The sequence below is a fragment of the Oryx dammah genome, unplaced genomic scaffold, assembly GCF_014754425.2.
Source record: "Oryx dammah isolate SB20612 unplaced genomic scaffold, SCBI_Odam_1.1 HiC_scaffold_1, whole genome shotgun sequence".
NCBI classification, from domain to species: Eukaryota; Metazoa; Chordata; class Mammalia; order Artiodactyla; family Bovidae; genus Oryx; species Oryx dammah.
In genome coordinates, this window is record NW_024070185.1 from 26274198 (window position 1) to 26291189 (window position 16992).

The 16992-nt window shown below is 38.0% G+C and overlaps 1 protein-coding gene across 2 annotated transcripts in view; it reads right to left on the reverse strand.

Moving 5' to 3' along the window:
• Positions 1 to 852: 852 nt before the first annotated feature.
• The window catches only part of CNTLN (centlein), a 360480-nt gene continuing 344340 nt past the window's right edge, over positions 853 to 16992 (reverse strand). For both annotated transcript variants that reach the window (XM_040238523.1, XM_040238506.1), the window contains one exon: positions 853 to 2177. In XM_040238523.1, the coding sequence (XP_040094457.1) occupies positions 2076 to 2177 (102 nt within the window). In that variant the 3' untranslated portion in view covers positions 853 to 2075. The remainder of the gene's footprint in view (positions 2178 to 16992) is intronic.

Below are 16992 nucleotides of genomic sequence, written 5' to 3' on the forward strand. Positions count from 1 at the left end.
TTGCTGCAGTTACAAGTTACTACAAACCTAGTGGCTTAAAACAGCAAAAATTTAATTTCCTACAACTCGGGGTATGCAAAATTGGTTTCACTAGCCTAAAGTCAAGGTGTCGACAGTGCTGTTTCTTCCTAGAGGCCCTAGGATACAATCTCTTCCCTTCCCTCTTCCAGTCTCCAGGAGCTGCCTACATTTTTTGGTTCACGGCCCTCTTCCTCCATATGTATAGCTATGGGGGTAGCATCTTCAAACTTCTCCATCCCTCTGCCTCTGCAGTAACATTGCTGTCTATCTTGACTCTTTAGAAGCCATTAAATAAATCAGGATTCTCTCTCCACTCAAAATCTGCAATTACATTGACAAGTACCTTTTGCCATAAAAAGTAACAAATTCATGGGATTCTCCAGGCAAGAATACTGGATGGGTTGTCATGCCCTCCTCTGGGGAGTCTTCCCGACCCAGGGATCAAACCTGTGTCTCATGTCTCCTGCATTGGCAGGTGGTTTCTTTACCACCTGGGAAGCACAGCATAGGTATAGTGTCATATAATAAAGGTAATGCTTTGCCACTGAATAGCAACGTAATACACTTTACCTTAAAAATGAGACAGCTGACAGTCATTTCCTCTTCTTGTTTTTACACGGTGGGCCTCCACTGGCATTAGAAAAATTACAGTTATGGCAGTATTTATGGTACTCAAAATGCTGTCACGTTGTAACTGTATCACTGTGACTCACAGTGTGCCTACCAGTCCTGCAAAGTGGTGAGCACACTACATCGTCTCTGCTGCAACTACTCACCTGAACTACTGTAGTGCTAAGGCAGCCATAAATAATACAGAAATGAATGCGCATCTGTGTTCCAATTAAACTTTATTGATGGACATTAAAATTTCAGTTTCATATAACTTTCACATGCTATATAGTTCTCCTTTTGATTTTTTAAAAACATTTAATAATAACTTAAAAATCATTCTTAACTTACTGTAGGCTAAGCAAAAACAGGTAGTAGGCCAGATTTGGTCTGTGAGCCATAATTTGCCAACTCTGCCTTAAACTCATGGACCTATATATTTCAAAGCAGCAAGGACATAAGTGAAGAGGTAAAAGATACTTTTGTGTTATAAAGGAAATTAAGTAGTGAGATGGCTAGGGGATGCGTAAGGAAATTTGTAAATGCAAACCTGAATGATATGCGGGAGCCAGTCATGGGAAAGTTAAGTACAGAGTATTGGAGAGAGAGAATACAAAGGCAACAGCTGCAGGCATGCAGGCTTGGTGAATTGGAGGAAGCAAAAAGTTAGGTGTGGCAGGAACATAGGAAAGAGGGGAAATGACCAGGGAATGTTTGAGAGTCTCAATAAGGATGGCCATTGTTAAGAATTTAATTAGCAGACTTGCAAGGACTAGTCTAATTAATACACTCGGTTTGTAGCCCTTGCTAATTTATATGACCACACAAAATATTGTGAATTTAAAAAAAAACAGAGAGCGTGAAGGAGAAGATGTTTTTATTTTTGCTGAATTGTTCTAGGAAAATACAGTATCTCCTATATAATCCAGTAGACTGAAAACAGATACAATTGGACTGTACCATTCATTTCATTAAATGCTCACTCTTAAGCTGTAATGCTTTGCTTTATATTTGCTTTCAATACAAATGTGTTGCTTATCAGGTGATTTAGAGCCATTTATAGCAGCTTTATGTAAAAAGTATGGTTTCTTACAAAACTCAGAACATTAAGTCTTCAGTTTAAACTTTTTTCCTTTGATAATTTGTGCATGCCAAGCTTGTTCTAATTTCTTGTAATGTACTGGAAGGAAAACCATTTTCAAGTTTGCATTGATTTGTGGCAATATTTGTATTCAACAATCAAATGCTACACTATTTCCTTTTAAATGGCTATGCACTTAATTAGTTTCACTTGTTCAGCAATTAATTGGTTCCAGAGACTTCTTATTTTGGTATTGACCCTGACTATTGATAGCTGGAGCAGATACTGTATCAGAACTGCAGTGCATGTTTTCTGATCACCACATAAAGTTTTCAGATCTGAAAAAAAGTTCTCAATCATAATATCATCTAGTATCTTTCATAACTGTAAAATATTCTTCAACTAGTCTCTTTTTTTCATTTATTTTTTCCAGTATTGCTTCTAGTAAATATGTGGCAAAAGGAAGCTGTAAAAGAAACACAGAAAAAAAAAAAAAAAAAGACGATCAAAACTCTGTATTTTCTTCAGTTCAGAAACATATACTAAATATCATTAAACCATTTGAACTGAGCTATCTGCAACTCTGCACCCATAATGGTACCCTACTGGGTCTCTTTTCAACTGATCTTGCTGGTTAGTATGGGTAATTTTGTCTTTTATAATAAAAATGATACAGGAGCAGAAGTAAAATGAAGAAAGATAAACGCCATATTGAACAATCCATGGTTTACTGACCGTGTTAATGTTGTAATCTGCAATACAAGCAGCTGAGCCATTTATCTTCAATCAGTTGATCAATAGCAGGCTACAGCCCTCTCTAGGGCCCACAGGCCCACAGAAGTAGCACTATGTGTTCATCACTCATAAGAGAGGGAGCACGAACTATCAATATACTTGCCTGCGTTACAGCTGAAAGTCTTGAGGATTGTAGGGTGAAATTTCAGAGGGAAAAAAATGGCAAAAGTATATACATTGATTAAGTTGTTATAGAAAAGTTTATTTGGCATATCAAAGTGTAATACACATGTTACAAACTGCTGAGTTTATGAAACGTAGAGTACATTTTAAAGTTTAATAATTTATATAACATTTCTGGTAAAGTTTTATTGTTCCTGGGCTTTATTGAGTTGCCTGTAGAACTCATAACAATACACTTATAGGTGACAAGTAAAGGAAAATCTGAAATGTTCCCCAGTTGCCACCCAAAGCCATACTGACTTCCTTTTATCCTGCTTCCCAGCTATCTAGTTTCATGTAAGAGATTTGTAACAATCAAGAAACCCATTAATTCATTTTTTGGAATTGTCCTTTTGATTAACCAGGGAAGACTACTTTTGTCTCCCTGAATAGAATAAGGACACTTAAGCCCAGTACCCCTTCCCTACAGAGGTGTACAGTCAGGCCATTCTTTGTGCTAGGACAACCACTGACAGCATCACTGATCAGCACCCAAACAAAATCAGCCCGGTGCTGTGCGTGTAAGTTGTGCTTACATCAGCTGTGCTCAGCCACAGTGGTTATAATTAGCTAACCCCAGCATAATGGTAATTTTCTGAATTCAAACTGGGAAAAACAGAGAAAAGACTGGCCAGTGGTGGTGAAACAACAGGCCGAAATGGCGCAGGTTGTGTAAGCCATGAAGAAAACACAGAGACCAAAGCTGGTCCATAGAATTGCCTCAGATCCTAAGCAGCTTTCCAGTTTAACTTCCGTCTTACCTTGATAATAAATTGCCTTCTCCTTAAAATACTCTTGAGTCTCTGTCAGGAGAGACTCTATCTATAGTCTATGTCAGGAGCTTCACACATTTGTCTTACTTAAAATATAACACTAAATAAAGTATAAGATACAAAAATACCATATTTCTTCACTTTTTAAGATACAGGTGAATATGATACCCACATTGACTTAAAAACAGCTTTTTCTGGAAAAAAGGAAGCTACCACATTAAATATACACAAATTGCATATGTGTTTTAATTTCAGAAATGTGAAAATGTGGGGAAATGCATCATAGAATCAAGGAACAAGAATACATTAGATTTCCTTCTGGAAGATAATGATACAGCAAATCCTTACTTTGAGAAAACTGCCTTTCTGGGATGCAGAAAAGTTATACATATTTGCCAGTTTTATAAATGAGAGAATTTAAATTCTCAGGGCATTAATATTAGATGTTAAAGAAATACACACAGACACACACACACACATACACACACAAAGGCAAAACCACCGGGTAACTTTGTTTTATTTTGACTATGGCCCTCAGTACTATATGCAATCCAAAAAAAAGGAAACAAACAAGATGAGAATACCCTCCCATCTATTCCTGGTAGAGCAAAAGCAGAAATGAGTATTTTAAAAAGTTGTTCTAAAAAGTAAAAGTTGTTCTAAGAAAAAAGAGTTCTCCGATCAAGTAAGTGTGGGAAACAAACCGAAGTTTAAATGTTATTTTATTTCAGGATCTCTTAGAGACTTTAATATGCTAATGCACTGTGTTTCTTGCAGAGGGCAATGTAATACCCTGTTTCTAAATTCAGGGGCCCACACTTTTCTCATAGTCTACTTATCATGTGGCACTGTGGTCCATGGAACACACTCTAGGAAACATGCTGGTTCTACGATTTCCTATATGATGATGTCACAGCACTTTTACCAGGCCACAATGTACTGACATTAATTATCTCATCTGCACATTTCATTTTCAAGTTAAAAACTCGGCCTACTTTTTATTATCTTGCAATCAGAACAATTTTCAACATGTCATGTACTTGAACATTTGGCTTCCCTCTAAAAATAGTCTAAGAGTCTCTCTTCCAGGAAGCCTCCAAGGTGGAACAAGAGGTCCATTGACTAATTTATTGCTAATAACTCTTATATTCTCTTCCTTTGGCTCCCAATAAAACGAAAAGCCCCACAGTTAAACACAACTGTTTGAATTGTGTCTCCTAAGCTTTGTATAGAGGCTAACTCTTGATGAAGTTCAAAAAGCGGCCTGTCCTTTAAACAAGATGCCCTATTTGTGTACATCCATCTCCCCTTGTAGGTTCTTCTATTTTTCTCTACAAATAGGTCAGAAAAAAACCTTTAGATAATAATTTCTCTTTATATAATAGAGAAAAGTTCATAATATCTCACAGAGTTGTTGGAGATTAAGCGCAGGTTTATTTCATACAGGCAGTGTAAGAGTCTGTTCTTTTCTCCCTCAGATACAAAAAGAAAGCACAACTCTTTTACTGACAGGATTTTGGACTTGGGTTGAAGTGGCAACCTGACTGGCCAACAGCAAAGCTCTTTCCTCCTTTGCTCCATCATACGTATAGGCGAAACAACAAACCTGCAAAATATGCTGTCTTGGGTTTCATCTCAGATGGAATATGCTGGGGCCTACCAAGTCCAGAAAGTCGGCTGGGCTTTCTGCATAATTTCCTTATCTCTTCTGCATAAATATAGAAATGACTGTCTTAGTTATGTTACTGCAGTTACACAGGCTTGAACTCTTCAGCATAAGGAGAAAGATGGACAGGGGAAGAGCTGATACTCCATAAGATTTCTCGGAATGGAAATTTAATTAGGACATTCAAACAACCGTGAGTTTTACTTGGTCTATACTGTAATCTTTTTTTAAAGATTAATTAATGTATGCATTTATTTATTTTTGACTGTGCTGGTTTTTCTTTGCTGCATGTGGGCTTTCCCTAGTTGCAGAGAGTGGAGGTGACTCTCTAGTTGTGTTGCCTGGGTTTCTCATTGAGATGGCTTCTCTTGTTGTGGAGCACAGGATCTAGGATGTGAGGACTCAGTAGTCGAGCCACATGGGTTTAGTTGCCTCCCATGGTAAGTGGAATCTTCCTGGATCGAAGATTGAACCTGTGTCCCCTGCATTGGCAGGCATATTCTTAAGCACTGGACCACCAGGGAAGTCTATACCATAGTCTTGAAGGGGGTCTTTCTGGTTGTTCTGGCTGTCCTTGTTGAAAAAGGTGACTTCTCTTATGGGAAACACTTCCCCTAACTTCACAGAGACTTTAGGCTTCTCTTACATGTAAATGACCACAGATGTATGCCAGTGATAGAACTTCATCACTCACACTTACAAATTATGACTTCATTTAGAGGCATTTCTGTATAAAGGGAAGATATGACTGATGCTTGCAGATGCTGGAGAACTACATTGGAAGAATAACAAAGCCTCAAATCTATAACTGTGAAACATACAGATCGTTTACAGCGTCAGCATGAACTGGGAATGTGCTCTCAATAGTATAAAATTGAACATTTTTGTGTTGAAAGAAAAAGACTGAAATAAGGGTATCTTTTTAAATCTAAAGGGAAAGATTAACAATTTTTTCTTTCTTTTTTTTTTTACCAATTTAATTCTTGTTTTCGATTTGAAAACTATTACTAAATGATATTGTTTTCAAAATAAAAATTGACTTTAATCCAGCTGAGTCATACTCAAAGTACAGATATTACATGTTATTTATTATACCTACTTTTAACAAAGATATGATTCAATGAGATTTTGCGAGTTTAGTAAAAGAGACTAATATAGTTTGATAATTATAAAATTAAAGGTGCAAAATTTGGTATAAATAAATATTTGTATGCTTATTCAGCTATCTTGTAATTAAAAGATTGAACTTCATAAAATAACCAAGCATGGTATGAGAAACAATGATTTATTTATAGTTTAAAACTGGCACTTAATTATAAGCTAAGTTTCCTAAATATTGCTTATATTTCTGGCACATATCTATCTATCTACATACTTATCTATCTATCTTAGAGTGTCACTGAATATTGAAGTATGTGTCTGCTCTTCTTAAACTTTGGTAAAAGCTATAACTTGCTTTCTCTTCATTCCCCTCCCTCCATTTTTTTACAGTGGTAAAATACGCGAAACATAAAATTTACCTTTTACCTTTAATGACATATGTCTTTTCCCTGGTATCATGAAAGTAGGCTTGAGATGGTTAAATTAAAAAAAAAAATCCCAGTAAGGCTCTGAATGGAGAATTTTTAACTCTTGCAACTTCAGCTGGATGTGCAGAGTGAGTGTGTGTGGGTGGCTGTGTGTGTTTATGTGTGTGGAGAGAGTGACCATGGGAGTTCACATGTATGTGGCATGTTTTAAGTATGTTGTAAGTGCAACACTGAATGCAACAGAGTAAAGGTCTTCAGGACATTTGTTGTAAAGAGAAACTTTCTGGTAACCTTCAGGTTGGAAGTTACTCTATTTACCAAAGCCAGGGAGATTTATAAAAACCTTCCCACTGCTGTATCACAAAGCATCTATAGAAGGTAAGCATATTTTGCAGAAAGGGAACAGAGGAAAGAGCCATTTTAAATTTCAGCATTTGTAAGATCTGAAGCAACCTAGTAGGAACAGGGATATTTAAAGGCAAAGAAAAACCACTGATCAAAGTCTGTACTTTAAGTTATCAACAACCGAAGGCAGGATTTTTGATATGGCTCCCATACAAGAAAATGATCTACACAAAGTAGATGAAAACTGCCTGAATGAAATCTGGAAAACAAAATCAAGACACATTTTCTAGCCATTCCTGGATAAGGGTTTTTGAAATATAAATCCTAGTAAAGAAGCACATTGCAGTTGTAACTGTATATTACTTGCTTTATATAAGTATACATATTTTATTATACATACCCATAATTCTGTTCAACTTTGTTGAAAAACTTTCATACTTTTTATATTTTATCTGTTTATTGTTCTCCATCACCAGAAATATAAGCTCCATGAGGACAGTGATTTTTTTCTCTTGTTCATTGCTATATCTCCAAACCTGAAATGTGGTAGACACTACTGCATGAATTACCTTTCATGCAGTAGACACTTGGCAACATGTTTTTAAAATGCCTTCCATAGCTTGGGTTCAACTTTATCTCCACTAATTCTTTCCATGGCCTTATAAACCCATAAGTACATAAGACGGTTTCAGGTATTATTAAGGCCTGAAAACAAAACTAAATGACCTTTCCTATAATTTCAATTTTGAGGATCAGAATGGACAGAACAATTAAACAATGTCTCTTAGAGGGCAAATGTAAATAACTGACTCCTATCTGTTTGATGATGTGATCACTAATCTAGAACCAGACATCTTGGAATGTGAAGTCAAGTGGGCCTTAGAAAGCATCACTACAAACAAAGCTAGTGGAGGTGATAGAATTCCAGTGGAGCTATTTCAAATCCTGAAAGATGATGCTGTGAAAGTGCTGCACTCAATATGCCAGCAAATTTGGAAGACTCAGCAGTGGCCACAGGACTGGAAAAGGTCAGTTTTCATTCCAATTCCAAAGAAAGGCAATGTCAAAGAATGCTCAAACTACCGCACAATTGCACTCATCTCACGTGCTAGTAAAGTAATGCTCAAAATTCTCCAAGCCAGGCTTCAGCAATACGTGAACCATGAACTCCCTGACGTTCAAGCTGGTTTTAGAAAAGGCAGAGGAACCAGAGATCAAATTGCCAACATCTGCTGGATCATGGAAAAAGCAAGAGAGTTCCAGAAAAACATCCATTTCTGCTTTATTGACTATGCCAAAGCGTTTGACTGTGTGGATCACAATAAACTGTGGAAAATTCTTCAAGAGATAGGAATACCAGACCACCTGACCTGCCTCTTGAGAAACCTATATGCAGGTCAGGAAGCAACAGTTACAACTGGACATGGAACAACAGACTGGTTCCAAATAGAAAAAGGAGTACGTCAAGGCCGTATATTGTCACCCTGCTTATTTAACTTATATGCAGAGTACATCATGAGAAACGCTGGGCTGGAAGAAGCATAAGCTGGAATCAAGATTGCTGGGAGAAATATCAATAACCTCAGATATGCAGATGACACCACCTTTATGGCAGAAAGTGAAGAGGAACTAAAAAGCCTCTTGATGAAAGTAAAGAGGAGAGTGAAGAAGTTGGCTTAAAGCTCAACATTCAGAAAACGAAGATCATGGCATCCGGTCCCATCACTTCATGGAAAATAGATGGGGAAACAGTGGAAACAGTGTCAGACTTTAGTTTTTTGGGCTCCAGAATCACTGCAGATGGTGACTGCAGCCATGAAATTAAAAGACGCTTAGTCCTTGGAAGAAAAGTTATGATTAACCTAGATAGCATAATCAAAAGCAGAGACATTACTTTGCCGACTAAGGTCCGTCTAGTCAAGGCTATGGTTTTTCCAGTGGTCATGTATGGATGTGAGAGTTGGACTGTGAAGAAGGCTGAGTGCCGAAGAATTGATGCTTTTGAACTTTGGTGTTGGAGAAGACTCTTGAGCGTCGCTTGGACTGCAAGGAGATCCAACCAGTCCATTCTGAAGGAGATCAACCCTGGGATTTCTTTGGAGGGAATGATGCTAAAGCTGAAACTCCAGTACTTTGGCCACCTCATGAGAAGAGTTGACTCATTGGAAAAGACTCTGATGCTGGGAGGGATTGGGGGCAGGAGGAGAAGGGGACGACTGAGGATGAGATGGCTAGATGGCATCACGGACTCGATGGACATGAGTCTGGGTGAACTCCGGGAGATGGTGATGGACAGGGAGGCCTGGCCTGCTGCGATTCATAGGGTCGCAAAGAGTCGGACACGACTGAGCGACTGAACTGAACTGAACTGAATATCAATTAGAATATGATAGAGATACAGTTCCTTCTGTGCCAACTGAAAGGAAACCTATTAAATATGAAGTTAAAAAATTTATCTCATTTATTCATAGTTATGGCCAATGGACAGAAATTCAAATTCAAATGCATTTAACACAGTCTCTGCTAATGGGGGCATAATGCAGCATATGTGATATCATAACTTTATTGGATTTACTTTTAAAGTTATTCTTTTTATTCTTTTTTCACATCTCATATTAAGGAATTCATTTTTAAATGGAGATATAATTCACATAACATAAATTTCTCCATTTTCAAGCGTATAATTCATTGGTTGTACACAGCTGTGAGAGATTGGGGGCAGGAGGAGAAGGGGATGACCCAGGATGAGATGGCTGGATGGCATCACGGACTCGATGGACGTGAGTCTGGGTGAACTCCGGGAGATGGTGATAGACAGGGAGGCCTGGCGTGCTGCAGTTCATGGGGTCGCAAAGAGTCAGACACGACTGAGCAACTGAACTGAACACAGCTATACAACCATTACTTTCATCTAAATCCAGAACATTTTCATCACCCCAAAAGAAACCCTGTACCCATTAGCAGTCACTGCTCCTCTGCCCCCATCCTCTGGCAACCACTAACCTACTTTCTGTCTTGATTTGCCTCGTCCAAACATTTCATATGAATGCAATCATACAATGAGTTGCCTTTTGTGTATGGCTTCTTTCACTTAGCATAAGGTGTACAAGGTTCTTCCATGCTGTATGATGTATCATCATGTCATTTCATTTCATGACTGAATAATATTCCACATATGCATATAACATGTTTTATTTATTCATCTGTCTTGACGGATCTCTGGATTCTTCTACTTTTGAGCTATTATGAACTACTGAGCAATACGAACATTTATGTAGAAATTTTTATATGACATACGTCTTCACTTATCTTGAATATATACCTAGGGATGGAACTGCTGGGTCACATAATCTCTAGTTTTTAACTTTTGGAGGAACTGCAGACTGTTTTCGACAGGGGTGGCATCATTATACATTCCTACCAGCAATATACAAGGGTTCTAATTTCTCCACATCCTCACCAATGCCTGCTATTGTCCTTTTTGATTACAGCCATCCTCCTGGGTATGAAGTAGTATCTCATTTTGGTTTTTGGTTTGCATTTCCCTAAAGGCTAATGATGCTGAGCATATTTATATGTGCCTAATGGCTATCTGTATATATTATTGTAGAAATGGCTATGAATGGTCCTGAAGGTCTGTTTCTTTTCTCTTGTTGAGTTGTAAGAGTTTGAAATGTGTTCTTAAATGGTTAGATTTCACTGAGAAATGCCAGACAGAAGGCTTGGGTGAACTGCGAAGTCCCTGAATGCTGTTATTGAAATGTTACCTACTAAATTTTTTACAGCTTCAGACACTGACAGCTTCTCTACCAAATCTGATCTACCTCTTTCGATCCCTAAAACTCTTAAAGGTACCATCCTCTTTCTCATCATATAAGGTGATGAGAACACCACACCACACCAACACCACAGTTCAAAAGCATCAATTCTTTGGTGCTCAGCTTTCTTCACAGTCCAACTCTCATGTTAAACTCACCTCTCTTTGGTTTCTGCTTTCTCACCCCTTCATTTAATCTCAGTTCTGCTATGTGATTCAGGGACTACAAAATGGGTCATATCTACCTTGTCCTTCCTATTTTTATGGTGAGGACACATGCAAGCCCCTACTGGCCTTGTCTAGAGTACCTTCTTGCTCCTAGTCTCTTCTCCCTCTAAACCATCCTATACATTGATCTTCTGCAGCTTTCTAATGCACAACTCTGACTGCATCCCCTTCCTGTTCAAAGGTTTCCATACTTTAGTCTCAGCCAACTTTCCCTGTTCCTGTTTTTTTTCCTCCCACTTCCTAAAATACAGAAAAAACTAATTTTGGAAGGTTTTTCCACCCTATTATGATCATTAATTTGCTTTTTTTTTTCTCTGCCATTAACTGTAAGTTTTAAAAGATGTAGTAATGCAGAAGAGGAATTAATACAAGTAAAACTCTTCAAAGAAATTAAAAGGCAGCTGAGTCATAGAAAATGAGAGTAGATATAAGAATGACTTTTTTCCAGAATAACTCTTATTCCTAGAAATAGGTGAGGACAAAGGTTAGGTGCAGATAAGATAAAATTACCAATTGTATCAGGACCACTTGATGGGAGGACATATATTTGCATTCTGTGTTAAATATAGATAAGTTAAGGCTCTAGACCTTTTAATTCTCACTCACTCCTGGCTAACAGTATCAGCAAGTATTACATTTTTGTCCAGGTACATATTGTCACATGGTAGTTCAGTTCAGTTCAGTCGCTCATTTGTGTCCGACTCTTTGCGACCCCATGAATTGCAGCACACCAGGCCTCCCTGTTCATCACCAGCTCCTGGAGTTTACTCAAATCCATGTCCATTGAGTCAGTGATGCTATCCAGCCATCTCATCCTCTGTCGTCCCCTTCTCCTCCTGCCCCCAATCCCTCCCAGAATCAGAGTCTTCCAATGAGTCAAATCTTCGCATGAGGTGGCCAAAGTATTGGAGTTTCAGCTTTAGCATCACTCCTTCCAAACACCCAGGACTGATCTCCTTTAGAATGGACTGGCTGGATCTCCTTGCAGTCCAAGGGACTCTCAAGAGTCTTCTCCAACACCACAGTTCAAAAGCACCAATTCTTCAGTGCTCAGCTTCCTTCACAGTCCAACTCTCACATCCATACATGACCACAGGAAAAAACCATAGCCTTGACTAGACGGACATTTGTTGGCAAAGTAATATCTCTGCTTTTGAATATGCTATCTAGGTTGGTCACAACTTTCCTTCCAAGGAGTAAGCGTCTTTTAATTTCATGGCTGCAATCACCATCTGCAAAGATTTTGGAGCCCCCCAAAATAAAGTCTGACACTGTTTCCACTGTTTCCCCATCTATTTCCCATGAAGTGATGGGACCAGATGCCATGACCTTCGTTTTCTGAACGTTGAGCTTTAAGCCAACTTCTTCACTCTCCTTTTTCACTTTCATCAAGAGGCTTTTTAGTTGCTCTTCACTTTTGCCATAAAGGTGGTGTCATCTGCATATCTGAGGTTATTGATATTTCTCCCGGCAATCTTGATTCCAGCTTGTGTTTCTTCCAGCCCAGCGTTTCTCATGATGTACTCTGCATGTAAGTTAAATAAGCAGGGTAACAATATACAGCCTTGGTGGACTACTTTTCCTATTTGGAACTAGTCTGTTGTTCCATGTCCAGTTGTAACTATTGCTTCCTGACCTGCATATAGGTTTCTCAAGAGGCAGGTCAGGTGGTATGGTATTCCCATCTCTTAAAGAATTTTCCACAGTTGATTGTGATCCACACAGTCAAAGACTTTGGCATAGTCAATAAAGCAGAAATAGAAGTTTTTCTGGAACTCTCTTGCTTTTTCCATGATCCAGCGAATGTTGGCAATTTGATCCCTGGTTCCCCTGCCTTTTCTAAAACCAGCTTGAACATCAGGAAGTTCATGGTTCACGTACTGTTGAAGCCTGGCTTGGAGAATTTTGAGCATTATTTTACTAGCATGTGAGATGAGTGCAATTGTGTGGTAGTTTGAGCATTCTTTGACATTGCCTTTCTTTGGAATTGGAATGAAAACTGACCTTTTCCAGTCCTGTGGCCACTGCTGAGTTTTCCAAATTTGCTGGCATATTGAGTGCAGCACTTTCACAGCATCATCGTTCAGGATTTTAAATAGCTCAACTGGAATTCCATCACCTCCACTAGCTTTGTTCATAGTGATGGTTTCTAAGGCCCACTTGACTTCACATTCCAGGATGTCTGGCTCTAGGTGAGTGATCACACCATTGTGATTATCTTGATCGTGAAGATATTTTTGGACAGTTCTTCTGTGTATTCTTGCCACCTCTTCTTAAATATCTTCTGCTTCTGCTAGGTCCATACCATTTCTGTCCTTTATCAAGCCCATCTTTATGAAAAGGCAAAATAATAGGATACTGAAAGAGGAACTCCCCAGGTCAGTAGGTGCCCAATATGCTACTGGAGATCAGTGGAGAAATAACTCCAGAAAGAATGAAGGGATGCAGCCAAAGCAAAAACAATACCCAGTTGTGGATGTGACTGGTGATAGAAGCAAGGTCTGATGTTTTAGAGAGCAATATTGCATAGGAACCTGGAATGTTAGGTCTGTGAATCAAGGCAGATTGGAAGTAGTCAAACAGGGGATGGCAAGTGTGAACGTCGACATTCTAGGAATCAGCAAACTAAAATGGACTGGAATGGTGAATTTAACTCAGATAACCATTATATCAACTACTGTGGGCAGGAATCCCTTAGAAGAAATGGAGTAGCCATCATGGTCAACAAAAGAGTCTGAAATGCAGTACTTGGATGTAATTTCAAAAACAACAGAATGATCTCTGTTAGTCTCCAAGGCAAACCATTCAATATCACAGTAATCCAAGTCTATGCCCCAACCAGTAACGCTGAAGAAGCTGAAGTTGAATGGTTCCATGAAGACCTACAAGACCTTTTAGAACTAACACCCAAAAAAGATGTCCTTTTCATTATAGGGGACTGGAATGCAAAAGTAGGAAGTCAAGAAACACCTGGGGTAACAGGCAAATTTGGCCTTGGAATACAGAATGAAACAGAGCAAAGGCTAATAGAGTTTTGCCAAGAGAACACATTGGTCATAGCAAACACCCTCTTCCAACAAGAGAAGACTCTACACATGGACATCACCAGATGGTCAACACTGAAATCAGATTGATTATATTCTTTGCAGCCAAAGATGGAGAAGCTCTATACAGTCAGCAAAAACAAGACCAGGAGCTGATTGGCTCAGATCATGAACTCCTTATTGCCAAATTCAGACTTAAATTGAAGAAAGTAGGGAAAACCAGTAGGCCATTCAGGTATGACTTAAGTCAAATTCCTTATGATTATACAGTGGAAGTGAGAAATAGATTTAAGGGACTAGATCTGATAGATAGAGTGCCTGATGAACTATGGAATGAGGTTCGTGACATTGTACAGGAGACAGAGATCAAGGCCATCCCCATGGAAAAGAAATGCATAAAAGCAAAATGGCTGTCTGGGGAGGCCTTACAAATAGCTGTGAAAAGAAGAGAAGCGAAAAGCAAAGGAGAAAAGGAAAGATATAAGCATCTGAATGCAGAGTTCCAAAGAATAGCAAGAAGAGATAAGAAAACCTTCTTCAGCAATCAATGCAAAGAAATAGAGGAAAACAACAGAATGGGAAAGACTAGAGATCTCTTCAAGAAAATTAGAGATATCAAGGGAACATTTCAGGCAAAGATGGGCTTGATAAAGGACAGAAATGGTCACATGGTAGAAAAGCTTTTTATTTTGCAGTAATTATTTTATCAATATAAATTTAAGTCAAATGAATGCAGAAAAAGTTGTTTTAACAGGGAACAATTTTGTTGCCTAATCCTAATAAGAAAAGAGAACTTCAGGGCCAGATTCACTCCTACGATGTCAGAATTCTATTATATACAGCACTCAACACAGAGGGAGGACATAAAAGGGAAGTTTTCTTATAATTTAATCTTCAAAGTATTTTAATAATCAAATATCAATATTTAATTAATTTGGAATTTTTCAGGGAACGCACTCAATTAACCCGCAGCTTCAAGATCACATAACCTCAGGTACAGGGAGCTATATGGCATAAACTAAACAAAATGAATGAATGAACATATTTACACTTTTACCCACATAATCCTCTGAGCATAACTTAGACTCTCAAAAACTAGTGGACAAAGAAAACCTTTTCTAAAATCAGGACAAATATAATTGCTAGAATTGAGAGAGAAAAAGTAGGCTTAAAAAAAGATGTTTTCTATTTTATAGATTTTTTCTTGGGCATAATTATAAAGTGACATTCAAGTGCAACCAATGAAGTCCCTACTTTTTTTTTCTTACAGAATTCAAAGACATCAGCAAAACCACCTATGTCAGTAATAAAAATAAAAGTCTTTGACTTTTTAAATGTTATCATACTGTCACAGTGAAATAAAATTAGCTTGACAAATGCTTTAAAGGCACATGGTGCAGTTCATTATGTATAACAGCAACAGCAGCAGTTTCCCAGTGTTCATAGAGGCTGCTCCATTAAATTTACCTCCAGTCAATAATTAGGAGTCCACAAATAAACCTGGGGCAATTAAATCAATAGTGCCAGGCAATTATATTCCAGAGTCCAGGCTCAGTGGCACAAAAAGGCATTATATCAAACTGCAGTATTAAGCAGTCTAATGCCATTTTCAACAGGATTTTTTTACACTAACTGGACAGAATAAGCATACATCCAGATAATGTAGAATGCACATATGTATATCTACATGTGCAGATCTGGTGTCAATAGAGCTTTAGTAACATTTAATAAAGATTTATACATATGGATTTATGACTTTTATGTTCATAATTGATGATAATACTTCTATATCAAAAGGTCATACTTACATGTTGAATGTTTAAAAATCCATGAAAAGTATATTTTTATAACATTCTAGTTAAAAAAAATAACCCATATCAATCATTACTGAACTCCTTTGATGTGCCAGGTACAGGGCTGGGTGCTGGGAATGCAACATGACTGAGGAATGGCTTTTCTTCTCAAAAGCAAGAAGGCTTGCCCTGCACCTGCATGTCTGCACTTAAACAACTTGAAGCAAAAAAGTGCCCATCACCTTCTGTTACTATAGATAGTAATAGTCATAGCATTTCCAGATAATGTTTCAAAAATATATAAAATGGGTACTAAGAATATGAATAGTTCACATATTATTTACTTATTCTTGCTTTTCCAAAAACCTATATACTGCACTCACAGAACAAGAATTTTTTTTAATATTTTGAGAAATACATTTTAGCTGTTTTGAATCAAGTTATTTTTGAAATCGACAATAATTAGGTTGAGCAAAAAGAACCATAATGAAAAAGTTGTAGAATACATTACACGCTGTCAGTGATATCAGAACAAAAGCCAGCTATGACTAGAAAAGCAGGGCTCTCACCTGCCAATAAACTGCCCTGATCACTTACAAGAGGGGCACATCCCAGCAGACTATATGTGTATTAAAAAAATACTTGAAAGAGAAGAAAAAGTATCACACAGGTCACAGCAGCAGTCTCAATAGACCCCTCAGGGATTTCCACTCGTCTTGGCCTTGTCATCCTCTATGCAGCTTTCCACTCAGCCCAGAAAATGTCGATAGGAAAATGTTTGAGGGGCCTCTGGTGGAAATTTTTTCATTCTTTCTGCATTGACAGGATGCCAAATCAATATTTACTTCCCACTAACAAGCTGCTCGAGGTCTCAGTAGAAAATATTGTAGAGAATGCGGGAAGACACAGTAATAAACAGCTGTCTGGCTGTGAGGAAAACATGAATTGACTGGAAACAGGGCCACAGTAAAAGGTCACTGAAACCCGTGAACTCCTCAGGTGTCCATATCAACTACTAACTTTAAAGACACATAATAAAGAATCTCTTTTCCTAAGAGAGCTGAGAGAATGGATCCTTTTCAGTCTAGCAAGCATAGACGTTGACTCAATAATTTAATTAATGCATTTG